The following is an 11,410-nucleotide window of genomic DNA, read 5'->3' as shown; positions in this document are numbered from 1 at the left end:
GTGTGCAGTTTCAGTGTCCTTTTAGATACCTTTCCTCTGCTACTTCCATGTTGCTTCCAATGACCATGTAGACTCACAATGAATGATGTGTATAGCTACCAGCTTGGTTAATTAAACAGTAGACTAAAGTACTATGGAAGTATGCAGACCTATCTGCATGGAAGCCGGGCAAGTGTATTATTGTTCAAAGTTTTATTTAGCAATGGTCCATAGGGGTTTCTTATACCAGTTCCAATCCAGAGAGAAAGGAATTTTAAGGCAAGGAAACACACACAGACACATTATGTCTGCTCTGTCTTTTTATGTTCCAATATATGTTCCATACACTTTCTTCCATAATTTGCAGATGAGGAACAACACGGCATCATAAACTATGTCATTATATTAGCCAGTTAGACTCATACAGTGGCATCCTGTACTGTCCTAGTTGTATAGCAAGTGAACCTTTTTTATTACAGGAACAATGACATCCCCTACAGATCTGCAGCAACAGGACTGCTGCTGAATTCTCATTACTATATCCCATTTCTGTGTAAGAAAACTGATTGAAGGGTTAAGGCATCATGGCAGAACAGATCAGGAGAATGCCAAGCATGTGAGTCCTTGACCGCAGACACAGTACTATGTGACTGCAGCATAGCAAGGACAGAAACCCAACCTATTTTCAAAACTCCAAACAAAAATTGCCCTAGAAATACAAATGCAACAGCAAGTGGGAAATCATTCTTCTCAGTGTCTTATAATAAATAGATAAGATTGATTGTTAGCACACATGAACACCTGTATTGATGTTTCTCATTGCTTCTTTCTTACTTATTTTGTTATCTACAGCACCACAGTAACATCAGCAACTGGCAGTCAGCAAGTCCACATACAGAGCCAAGTTGTTTTATCAAATAAAAACAAAAATGGAAATTTGGGGAAAACCAGAAGAGGCAAGCAACATAAAGAGAAACCAGAGGAAAGACCTGTCAACCCCTCAAAGCCCTAACTATGTAGGTTCTGGTGGCCAGAAATGCCACTCATCACTCCTGCTCCCAAGGAAATTACAGAATGAACTCCTTGTTTAATTCATTTCCTGGTGTGGTTTCAGTCTCATGTGGTGCTTGGCTCCCAGTTTTTAAGGCTGTTGTTCTCGGTAGGAGCTTCCACACACACAGTTATATACCATACATGCCAACCTAGCAACTTTGTAACTGTTACTGATGGTTTTACAATAGTAGACCCTGTTTGACCACAAGCAGAGTATGTGAGATCCACAGACAAAAAATCTACAGCAAATGCAGTCATCAGTTTTTGTTTTTTTTAAGAAAACAACTTTACTTGGGAATGAGACCAATTGCAACATTATATTGTGACTTAGTGCATATGCTCAGGTCTCCCAGGCAAACAAGGAGAGTGAGAGTGTAATTTTTCAATGTTGTTTTGTTGTGCGGCACTTATGGCAGACAACTGCAGTATATTCATTAACAGGCTAAGCAAAGGCTTTTCCATGCATGGGAGTGTCTACAAAGCATATATTTTTCAAATCATTAGAGCATTTCTGTCATTTGCAACCTTGCTTGATGTCTTTGGAAGCAGCTATGAAAGCTTTGCAAAGGATGTAGCTGTTTTAAGAATTCAACCAGAGATGCTCCGCATTCCTTGTGAAGCACCTCTTTTGATGACTTTGCACAGCCCTCCAAGAAGCAATTTTCTGCCTGTGTTTAAAAACTGGTATCTAAGAGTTGGAAGAAAAAAATATTAAATTGCAAAGTAAGAGCAGGGCAATTCTACAAGACAATGTTTCATCTGTTGAGTCTAAGTTTTTTGATAAACACCCTTAATCTAGACTATTTACACATGGATTTTGCCAGCATAGGTTTCACTTTTTAACCAAACGAATGGGTTTTATTTCTCCAAGTGTACATTTTGAATTAAGCAATAGCAGCTTTTTGCATTATGGTAGAGACACATTCCTTTAGGAAAATCACTTGTTCAGTAACAAACAATGAGAGATAATAGAAACTTAAGGTAAGAGTATTGCAGTGCAAATATTTAAATTTAAAAATTAGGGAGTTCTAAATCCTACTAGGTTAACTTGAGTAGAGTAGATTTTTATAGAAAGGAGAAACGTATGGGAACTCTGGGGCTATTATCGGACGTGGCCATCAATGCTTTTAGGAAGCAAATTAAGACACTACCCTACTTCATAGTTCAGCCAACATCATTGGGCACTTTTTATCTTGCCAGGCCCCAACTTCCTCCTGCTGCAATGACAAATGGTTTGCCCAAAACTTTGCCCTCATGTGAGGAGACAGAAAAGACCTGGCAGAATAAAAAGTACCTAGAGATTTTGGGTTCAATTGCTCAGATGCCTACTAGTCTGGAAGAAAGCCTCAATGATCTCAGGTTAAGTTAGGAATAAACATGTATGGAATTGTGCTGTGAAGGGATCAGTCCTCCATAACTGCAGTTTGAAAGCTTCTGGTTTATATTGCCATGCATACTAAGTGTAACATTGTCTTGCGGCTGTTACTCCATTTTCCAAAGTCAATTGAAAAGTTACTTTACAATAACATTAGCAATTTTAAGAAAGCTCGGTTCCCTGTTTTAACACACATACAGAATGTATTCCCTGCATATTTAGAAAATATTAAAAGTTTATAAACACTAATATAAAAATATAAAACATCAGAAATGTTTGTTCCATTTTCCAAACACAACTCTGTATCCTCATTAATGAAAATGTATTGCTTCTGCATAAGAAAGTAAATAAATAAAATAGCTGTTTCTGCTTTTAAATCTTTTTCATTCAGCTTCCAAACTAGTTATTTTCCTAGGCTATGTTTGTGGTTTCTTGATTTATAAAGCATAAAAGAGGGCTACTTCAAATCCATAGCCAATAGAAGGAATATGTAGTAGCAAATCCCTACTTGAGATTAAGTCAGTAAGGGTGTGCAATTTTTTATTTTTTTATTTTTTTGCTTCCAAGGGCCACATGAAACAATGGCTCAGAGTCTATATGCCTATCATGCACGTGGCTAAAGATAAACTTCTTGGCTGGCACTATGTAGGCCTTCAACTAGTATCCCACACCGCTGCCTACATCCTTCATCTTTGCCCACTACTTTCAACATTCAAAGAATCACAGTTCCAATCTGATAGATTTGAATTAAAAAGAAACTCATATCACTTCATCATTTTATCATATTTCTTTACTGCCCATCTTGTATTGCAACGACTCATGTCTAGATATGAAGCAAATTCTCTTTGGTTTCACCAATGTGGAAATTAAGTAATTTCAGTTACTTTCAAACTTGCAAGATTGACGTCAGCCTTACCAGGTGGACCAGACAGGAAACACGACCAGATGAGCTAATTCTATTTTATTGTAAGGCTACATTAACAGAATCTTGAAAGCCTGAAAGTACACATCTCCCGTCGTCTCCTTTACAGCCTGAGAACCTAGAAAGGGTCCCTCCTGAGCCTCTCACTCCATCCACTATGCACCTGTGGGCTATGCTTCCTCTTATCTGCCCATTCCCTAGGCAGCATCTCTTCACCCGGTCTCTCAAGGTCATTCCCACATACCATTACAATATTTTATTTTCAAATGTTAGTAACTGTGAGTGCCTTATTGGCACAGCTTATCTCTGAGATGATGACAGTATTAGCCTTTTTAAAAAAAGATTCTCAATCTTCTTGTATACATCTGACGTTCCTGGAAGAATGGTGTGTTGGTGTCAAATAACTACAGTATGTTGAGAAAGATCAAGCCGCTTGATGTCATGCAAATGTCAAAGTACAAACTAACAACGGAAAATCTATTATCTTTGTGGATCCTTCTGTTAAGCAGCTGTTTATCTCAAGAAGGTTCTGTAACTCACATTCCTCACTAATTTTTATATTTTTTAAAGCAGTAAAGTTCTCTATTTCTGCTGTGTTGCTATGGTCTTCCTGTAACCTGAAACCTTTACAAAAGGATCATGTTTTTTAAAGGTTTTTTAAGGTTGCAATTCTAAACAGTGACATTTATTTGAGCAAACATGTTTTAGGATTGTACTGCAAAATCAAAACAGAAGAAAATCCTTCCAATACTTTCTCCTTTCATTATAATAAAGTATCATAATCACAAAACAGTAACAATTAATGTAAAGCATAATATTGCAGTCTGAGCACAGAAGCTTCCAGTCTCTATATATCCAATTGGGTGGCCACAAAAAAACCAACATGATTTTAAATGAAATAATGTTTATTCGGTCAATGATGAGCAAAATTCAAAAATATACAACACAAAAGAAAAATCAAATGGGTGAGATAAAATAAATAAAATAAAATACTAGCATAAGGAGGAGTCTCTATAGTAAAAATGCAACATACGCTACCATAATGGTCCATTAGCTACCCATGCAAGTATAAACCTAAAATATTACAATCTATGCCAACACAATTTTGATTACAATCCATTCCATTTTAAGAGGAGAATCCACAGACATCAAAGTCCCACTACTGGTATTTTTAAAAAGCTAATCAAAGGGCAGGCATTTATTTTAGGACAACAAAGCAGCCCAGTAAGAGGTCCTTACTTTTGAGGCCCACATCACAGCCTAAAATGACATGAAGAGTTAAGATTTTTTGTGGACTCTTTTGCAGTTACTCTTGGTAACTTCAAAACTTCTTGCTTTAAAGGAATAGCAAGAAGCAAAGTAACTGAAATAGTCAGTCTAAAAACAACCAATCACTTAAGATAACCAACCAGTGAGTAACTAAAATTAATATATAGCATCGGAAGGAAAGAGAGAACAGAGACAACCAGGATCCATTATGCTAAAGGAGAAAAAAAAAGTAATTCAAGGCAAGTAAGCTAAGAATAGATTATTTTCTTCATGATGATCAACATATCTTAAAATGAAAAATAGTACAAGTTATGATGAACCAGTACAATGATTATCAAAGTAGTATAATGGAAAGTAATAACTGCACGTGATGGACATGGCTTTTATTTTTGTAGCATTTCAGTTGATCGCCAGCTAGGTAACTTACTTCATGCTGAAGCGTTAAAAAGTTACAACTGGCAGAGGGCTAAGAAATAGAGTGGGCTTACAGGCTGAGGCCTTGCCTTGCTTTCCTTATGCAGGTTGAAGTAATCGGGTGGGGAGGGTCCATCCATAGTGGTAGTTCTGGAAACCAGTTCTGGGAATTCTTCCATGTGTCTTTTCCTTTCACAGAACATTCTGGTCAGCGGTGAAAAAGCCATTGTGGCAATCGCTCCCACTAGGGCAACTACAAATATGGCTCTCACAAATGAAGAAATGGGAAGGAGATTTGTAGGAAAAGGGCCATACCTGAAGCTCATAGGCCAGTCTACCTTGCTAATGAGGCCAGAGTTTCCATAGCACTGCACTAAACTCGTGTTTCTTAAATTGTACCCTGAGGACCACTGGGGGTCCCCCGAAGACCCTCTCAGGGGTCTGCAAAATCAAAATTATTTGCCAGATAATGAAGATATCTGCAAAAATTGAAAACAATGTCACTCTTCTCATTATTGGTTAAAAAACCATTTTTTCTTTCAGGAAAAGTATTTTATTCATGTTAATATCTAATGGATTTAATATTGTTATGTTACATGATGCAATAAATATATATTCTACAAATGTGTCAATTTTAATTTTTAATATGGTAAATATTGATAAATATAACCCATATAAACAAAAGCTCTTTTGGGGTCCTCCATAATTTTTAAAAGTGTGAAGGGGTCCTGAGAACAAAAAGTTTAAGAAACACTGCTCTGGACCATAAATTGAATCACGCATCTCTTTCAATTTCTGCACACTGGCCTAGATAGGCTTAAGCACTTTTGTTTCAGACCATTGTCTGGCAAAAGAAAAAGTACTGAGAATACATAATTTGACTTTACCTGACGGAACACTTTCTTTTAAAATGAAATGAGAGTAGTGAGAATAATGGAAACAGCAACATTTTCTACAGTACCATTTTTGTAGCAAATAATTTATTTGCATAGTATTTCATAGTGGGTCAGAGATCAAAATTGCAACCAACTGAACTCCATGCCCATTCAAAATTTACTGAACCTGCTGTAGGGTGGAAAATGTAAGAAGATATGTCCATTTCATCTCATTATATATGTGAAGGTGCTATAACACTAAGTTTATGTGAATCAGTCCAAATACTGAGTTATGTTACCCACTTTACCTCTTACAATTCCCATTCTCTAAACCCTAAAATTGCAAATATATAATACTTTTAAAGTGTATAAATAACTACACACATGAACACACACAGCCTCGATTCAGCAGACCTCGATGCAATGGACTTTGTATGGAATGGATCAATTTTCTGCATCAATGGTCTTTTTTCATAATGACATCATTAAGCTGTAATGAGGTGTTTTTGTATTTAACCAAAATCTGTGAATAACAAATACCCCTTTCTTCTAATCAGTCTGTTCAAATGAGACTTCATTACACTTTTTAGAGATGGCCTCTTCAGTTTTGGTTTTATCTAAAATTGAAGTCATCCATATGGTACACAAGACTAATATGGTTTCACAAGAGGCAACAGTGGTTTAATTGTATTTTATTTTAACATTCAGACAACTGTACACTTTTCTATAAATATATGTGGTACTGAAATATGTACATTTCTTCCCCCTGCCCACCCCTTATAGTGCAGTCTATTCAACAGTCATACAGAGTAAACTGTGCAGAACAAGCCCAATGATTCCTAAAGGCGTATTGCCAAGAAATTTTATCACTTCTGTGATACTTCAACATCAGCCAGAGTGGTCTGCCAGTTGTTCTACAGTTTATTATCTACTGTAGATTTTCTCCTTCAAGTACCTTGGTGTGTTTTTGCATTAGAGTCCAGTATAGTCCATGAAAAGTAGAAAGACAATTCAAACATTCATTTTTCAACCTACTTCAAAATTGTCAAATGGAAATTTACCAGGAAGGGAAGATTCATTACACAGTAACATTTTTTGCCTTTTGTAAAATAAACATGAATAGATTGACAAAAGCAGTGGCTAAAGGGAGACTTGAAATGAAAATATACAATGCTACTGATACATTTGTGCATGCTTACAACTTTTTAATAACTGGATGTATCTCTGACAGTATACTGCACACACTCAGGCTTCACATGAATATCTCATACGTTCAAACCAATCACACTGTCTTGGTTTTGGTGGCTTTTCTCCTGTCCTTATTTAATTCTACACACTTATCATAAAGAAACCTATTTACGTCTATGAGTATATACTAGTGAACTGAACAACTGGAATGTCAACAAAATTGTTGTCTCCTGTTTAAAATAGTATGTACAGTACATGCATACTGATCATGAGACCACTATTTAATCACTCCTGCATTATGATCTTAAGCATTCCTTTGATGACACTATGACAGAAAATTTATACATACATACATACATACATACATATATCAGTCCCCAACCCTTGAAATGGAACAGGTTGAAGAAGTCTATAAAAGGTCAAGGATTCTCTAGTTACAAATTTGAGTATGGAAAACAAGAAAGGAAGTAAGAGTAGAGCATATGAACAGTAGCAACAGTGAGTAATCCAGGCAAGAGTGAATGGCTTACACAGTGCACACAATAGAAAATCTGAAACAGAGGGCATATCCCTATAAATTAAATAAACAATAGTACAACTGCTGATAAAAAGAAGTGAATGTCATGTGAGCCACTCATCTTGGCAAACAAAATACAAAAGAGATGATGATAAACAGAATGCAAATGCTTGGAAATGCTAAGACAAGTAACTTGAGCACAGGCCTGAATGTGCTTATGGAAGTTTGATTTGCATACAGTGGATTTGCAGGGTCATATACGCAAACGAACAGGGTCATGTAAAAATGGTTTTCATTTGAAATGGTCATCTCAGCTTGTATAACAGCAAAAGAAAGGAGAAAATTGCATTTCCCAACAATTATGTTTATCAGCTGGACACTGGACGAGGTGGTTTGCTTTTGCTTTCTGCCTCTTTCCCACGAACCGCAGCCACGTAAGAGAAGAGACACAGTACTGAGTAGCAGATCTCATGAGCCTAGAAGACATTGGAAAATAAGATAATCAGATGCTGGGTAGCTGTTTTTATATGTAGATATAAAGGTTCCTTACTTCTAGAGCAAGTATAAAATGAAATGCAATGATGAGAGAGAATGTTTTGATGTGGGATTTCATCCATCTCCACCACTGACAGGAATAAGCAGCACACACCATATTATGCTCGTATGATTAAGGTGAAATGAGATATAACTTTTTTTGACAGTTGAATCAGTCTGGAGGTACCTTCACCTGCATTTAATCCAAATAGTGTTTATTTTCCAAGATAAAATTCTAAAAGGCCATGTAGGCAGTAGAAACTGTATAAGGAAAGGGATGGTGAGAAGCTGAGGCATGAACCATCACAGAGTTTGCTGATATGCATCATCATTTCCGCTGTAAAGTTGGGGGAAGATATTTTCACTCCGCAGCTCATGGACCTATCAGGAACCATCTTTTTATATGACATCTTTCTTCCCCCTAACTAGTTGACTAATTTATAAATATAATGGTTAGTTACTAAAAACTCTTCTAATCTCTGTTCAGTCTCACTGTGTGCCTTCCCCCTGTCCCCCAAATCCTTTGTACAATAAGATGTCTAACTTTGTATAACTTTGCACCTTTGCAGTGGAAGACCTAAGAATGTAATGTTTAAAGGAAGCGTTATTTAAATTGCACCTCTGGATGCAGTATTGTACATAGATTCTAAATGTTAAGTGAAAAGTATCTTTCTTATATTTGGTAGTAATCCAAACATACTGTTCAGTATAAATCTTTTTCATCTTTCTAGTATATTTTCACAGGTACAATAAACAATTTCAAAACAATTAAAATATCTTATTTCATATACTATGGCCAACAATTCTATAGAATAAAAACAATAGTTTTAATCTTAATTCAACAGCACTTTCAGTTCAGGTGACAATTATGAATATATTTATGCTCCCTATGAAACTATGATGTGCATGTTTATTCAGGGTTTTTAAAAGCAGACAAATTAGGTTACATTTATTTTGCTAGTTTAAAAAAAACATACTTTTAATTCCTGAAAAATGGGATAGAAAAATAAACTTTAAATCAATGGTAATTCTATTGTCATGATAATTAAGTTAAAGCGTTCAATGTTTGAGATACATCGTAGGCATAAATCTTGCTTTATACCACAAGCAATCTGATGAAATAGTAAGCTATCAAATTCTATTGTGCTCTCTAAAATCATCTGTATCCCTGCAGTTCTTATATTTCTATTATATTTTTGTTGAAATTGGTCATAAATATATTACCTCAAAATCTAGATGAGAGGCTTGAATGCTAGGCATGATAACAAAACCTTTGAAAAACAGTCAAAAATTGTAATAAATGACTTACCATTGGCGTCTTGTACTTGTGGCTCACCACTTCTTTAGTTTCAGGAACTAAAACCGGACGGGCAAGAGACAAAACAAAGAGTTCAAAAAACGAGAGGAAAAAATGAAAGGAATAGTATAATGTTCCCAAAGGTGAGGTTAAGGGAAACATAGAACAGCTGCAGAAAAAAGGCATTTTAACTAATTCTATATTCTTAAATTGTGATAATTCAATGAAGTCCATAGAAATACTGTACAAGTAATTTAAAGTGACCAATATTTTAGGAAATGTAGTCATTTGGGCTTCCTCAGAATGATATGTGATTTTTTTACTTATGTGTCCTAGTAATTCTTCTGTAGATAATTCTGGTGTATAACACATTTACCAAGCTCCAAAAACTTCCGGCTCTTCTCTCTATCCCATTTATACTAGGAAACACTAGCAACTATTTCCCAATATAGATGAAATACATCCACAAATAAACTAGAAAAATTTTACTTAGATACATAAAAGTTCTATCATGTTACTGATGAAAGATCAACTTCTAAATCCCCTTAGCGTAAGAAAATCTCCAAGGAAGAGTTGTTCTTCCTGTGCATTTGCCCAACAGATGAAAAATATTCAAAGAGTTCTACATTCTAAGCCAAAATAGAAGCACAATTCTGAATCCTTTCTCTGCTAAGTAATTTTAACCTATTTTAGCTTTGTTGCTTCATCATTTAACACCCAACAAGAAAACGCATCCATTTTTAGGAAAGAAAACCTGATCATATAGGACTGGATGGGGAACCATGATATTACCTAGTAAGAGAAAAAATTAGTAGTCAATCTATGAACAATTGACTTCAATATATGTGAAAAAAATGCAAACAAAATCCAGACAAATCTTTTTTATATGAGAGAAAAAAATGCTACCAAGGAGACTTAATGCAACATAATAAAGATTAAGCAATACATACTAAGGATGACAGGACGGTATTAAAGAATGAGACAGTAAGTTGATATTATATGAAATCAACATTTTGGAAAGTTTAAAAAAATCCATCTGTATAAAGTACGTACATGGTCAAGAATGTAAAATTAAGAAAACTGGAGAAAAATATGTTTTGAAACTATTTTACTCAATAGTATCAAATAATTCTGAAACTAACTCTGTATTACCCACAAATGATGACAAAAAAAAGCACACAAATATTACTTTGCAGTTAGTATGCAACTTTAAAAGGCAAACAGGTCAATCAGACAGAAGTGGCCTTAAGAGGGAAAGACAAGTCAGAACAGAAAATGCAAAATCTCTGATGTTTAAATACTGTTTTAGAAGGGCACCATCATGCTGACTAAATCTACCTGCTATAACCTCTCTGTAAAGAAAAAAAAAATAGAAATAAGATTGAAAAATAATCCTAAAGTGTTATATAGAATAAGAACAATAAAATATTACTACCATCCAAGAGTCAAAAAGTGAAGCTCAGAGAAAGGATTGCCTTCTTCCCCCTCCCTCCAGAATTGTATTTGATTTCTGATGCTGTTCATATTAAACAGATTAAAATGAAAATAACACAAGTGCATCTTGCAGTCTCTTGCCCTGTGAATGAGCATACACAATACTAGCAAAGGTTAGGGATCAGGGGACCACATTACCTGCTGGAGAATGAAGGTTTTCATAGCAGCGATGGTGAAGGGGCCACAGTAAAACTAAAGCACAAGTACATAGCAGTAACTCAAATTTCAGAGCAAAGGGCCTGAGGCTTCCTACTTTTTTTGGAACAATCCCTCTCAATAGAGCACTCCAACTCAGACATATATCAATTATATTATTTAAAACAACATGAGACTTTATACCAATTATAAGATCTTAGCCTTACCCACAATAATTTGGGTTTCAAGGTCTATCTGTTAGATACGACACAGAGAAGCTACATTCATACTTAACACAGCGATGCCTAATGTATCAAATCTTACATTACCACAACTGAGAACATTGGAGTTAATTGTG

General features: G+C 35.4%; 1 protein-coding gene across 17 annotated transcripts in view; it reads right to left on the bottom strand.

The window, feature by feature from the left end:
• Positions 1-6,563: 6,563 nt before the first annotated feature.
• MADD (MAP kinase activating death domain) overlaps positions 6,564-11,410 on the bottom strand; it is a 112,811-nt gene continuing 107,964 nt past the window's right edge. For all 17 annotated transcript variants that reach the window (XM_063289709.1, XM_063289712.1, XM_063289710.1 and 14 more), the window contains 2 exons: positions 9,436-9,482; positions 6,564-8,068 (listed from right to left, as the gene is read on the bottom strand). In XM_063289709.1, coding sequence (XP_063145779.1) covers positions 7,961-8,068; positions 9,436-9,482 — 155 coding nt within the window. In that variant the 3' untranslated portion in view covers positions 6,564-7,960. The remainder of the gene's footprint in view (positions 8,069-9,435; positions 9,483-11,410) is intronic.

The sequence above is a fragment of the Candoia aspera genome, chromosome 1, assembly GCF_035149785.1.
Source record: "Candoia aspera isolate rCanAsp1 chromosome 1, rCanAsp1.hap2, whole genome shotgun sequence".
Lineage (NCBI taxonomy): Eukaryota > Metazoa > Chordata > Lepidosauria > Squamata > Boidae > Candoia > Candoia aspera.
This window is presented reverse-complemented; position numbering and strand designations above follow the sequence as displayed.